Below are 1377 nucleotides of genomic sequence, written 5' to 3'. Positions count from 1 at the left end.
TGCTGCCACTGCGCTGCTGCAGCAGCAGCAGCAGCAGCAGCAGCAGCGGGGCCACACAGCTGCCTTCGTCACTACAGTGACCTACACACAAAGTCTGTCCCCTCGTTTCAGCAGCAGCAGCAGCAGCAGCTTAAGTGGTAGCTGCGGCAAAACAGCAAGCGTTAGAAGCAGCAGCAGCAGCAGCTCAAACGGCAGCAGCAGCAGCAAGATCTGGGCTTACAATGGCTGCGGCTTTATAGGAGATGAAGACCAAGGGGACTCCGAGGTCAGCAGCAGCAGCAGTAGCAGCACCAGCAGCAGAAAGCGCAGCAGCAACGGCAGCAGCAAGAGCAGCAGCAGCAGGAGCAGCAGCAGCAAGAGCATCAGCAAAGAAGATGTTGTTGCAGCAACGCGGAAGGAGATAAAGCAGCAGCTGGAGTCAGGGGCGGTTAAGCCCGACGTGCTGCTGCAGGAGCTGCAGCAGCTGCAGCAGCAGCAGCAGCAACAGCAGCAGCAGCCGCAGACGCTGGAGCAGCTACTTGACTGGCTGGCTGCAGCAAGACACGGGCAGCTGCCAGCAGCAAATAGCGGCAGCAACAAGCAGCAGCAAGAAACCCCTACGGCTTCGGAAGCAAAAGCCGGAGACAGGTAATGCAGCAGCAGCAGCAGCACCAAGAGTGGCAGCAGTAGCAGCAGCAAGCTTAGCAGCAGTCGCAGCGAGACCTGCAGCAGCAGCAGGAGCCACGGGACTAGCAGTAGTGCAGCAGCAAAATTAGCAGCAGCAACAGCAGCAGCAAGGCTAGCAGCAGAGGCAGCGACACATGCAGCAGCAGGAAGAACAACAGCAGCAGCAGCTGCTGCTGCTGCTGCGGGTGCGTTTGCTGCAGGGAGTCTGCTGCTGATCCTTTTTCTTTTGCTTCGATTTTTAAAGCAGCAAAAGAACTGAGAGACAATTTGGAGACAGAAGATGAGGAAAAGAAGGCAAGCAGCAGCAGCAGCAGCAGCAGAAGCAGCAGCAGCAGCATTTGCACCTCCTTTCATTTTTTTAAATGCTTCTGCAGCAGCAGCAGCTGCTGCTGCTACTGCTGGCCTTCTCACGTTCCTGCACGTGCCCCCTCTGCAACTGCTGCTGCTGTTAATGCTGCTGCTGTTGTTGCTGCTGCTGCTGCTGTTCCTGCTGCTGATTTCTTTGCCCGCCCGCTCCTGGTCTGCGGACTCCCCACGCACCGCTGCCTCTGCTGCTGCTGCTGCTGCTGCTGCTGCTGCTGCAGGCCTTCTTTTTGCGGCACTATGAAAGGGAACTGGAGGCCCTGGGGCTGCCTCGGGGGGCCCCCGGATTTCCAAAGTCTGCTGCAGCACTAGCAGATCGTTTGGCTTTGGCGCGAGCATTTGCTGCTG

At 58.0% G+C, this 1377-nt stretch overlaps 1 protein-coding gene across 1 annotated transcript in view; it reads left to right on the top strand.

Moving 5' to 3' along the window:
• Window positions 1-239: 239 nt before the first annotated feature.
• ETH_00041545 (uncharacterized protein) overlaps window positions 240-1377 on the top strand; it is a gene marked incomplete at both ends in the record, with an annotated part of 2232 nt that continues 1094 nt past the window's right edge. Inside the window, one exon of the mRNA XM_013374155.1 lies at window positions 240-627. Within this exon, the coding sequence (XP_013229609.1) occupies window positions 240-627 (388 nt within the window). The remainder of the gene's footprint in view (window positions 628-1377) is intronic.

This window comes from Eimeria tenella, genomic scaffold, assembly GCF_000499545.2.
Source record: "Eimeria tenella Houghton genomic scaffold, Eth_scaff1975, whole genome shotgun sequence".
Lineage (NCBI taxonomy): Eukaryota > Apicomplexa > Conoidasida > Eucoccidiorida > Eimeriidae > Eimeria > Eimeria tenella.
Note: the sequence above shows the minus strand (reverse complement) of the source record. Positions and strands in the feature narration are given on the sequence as shown.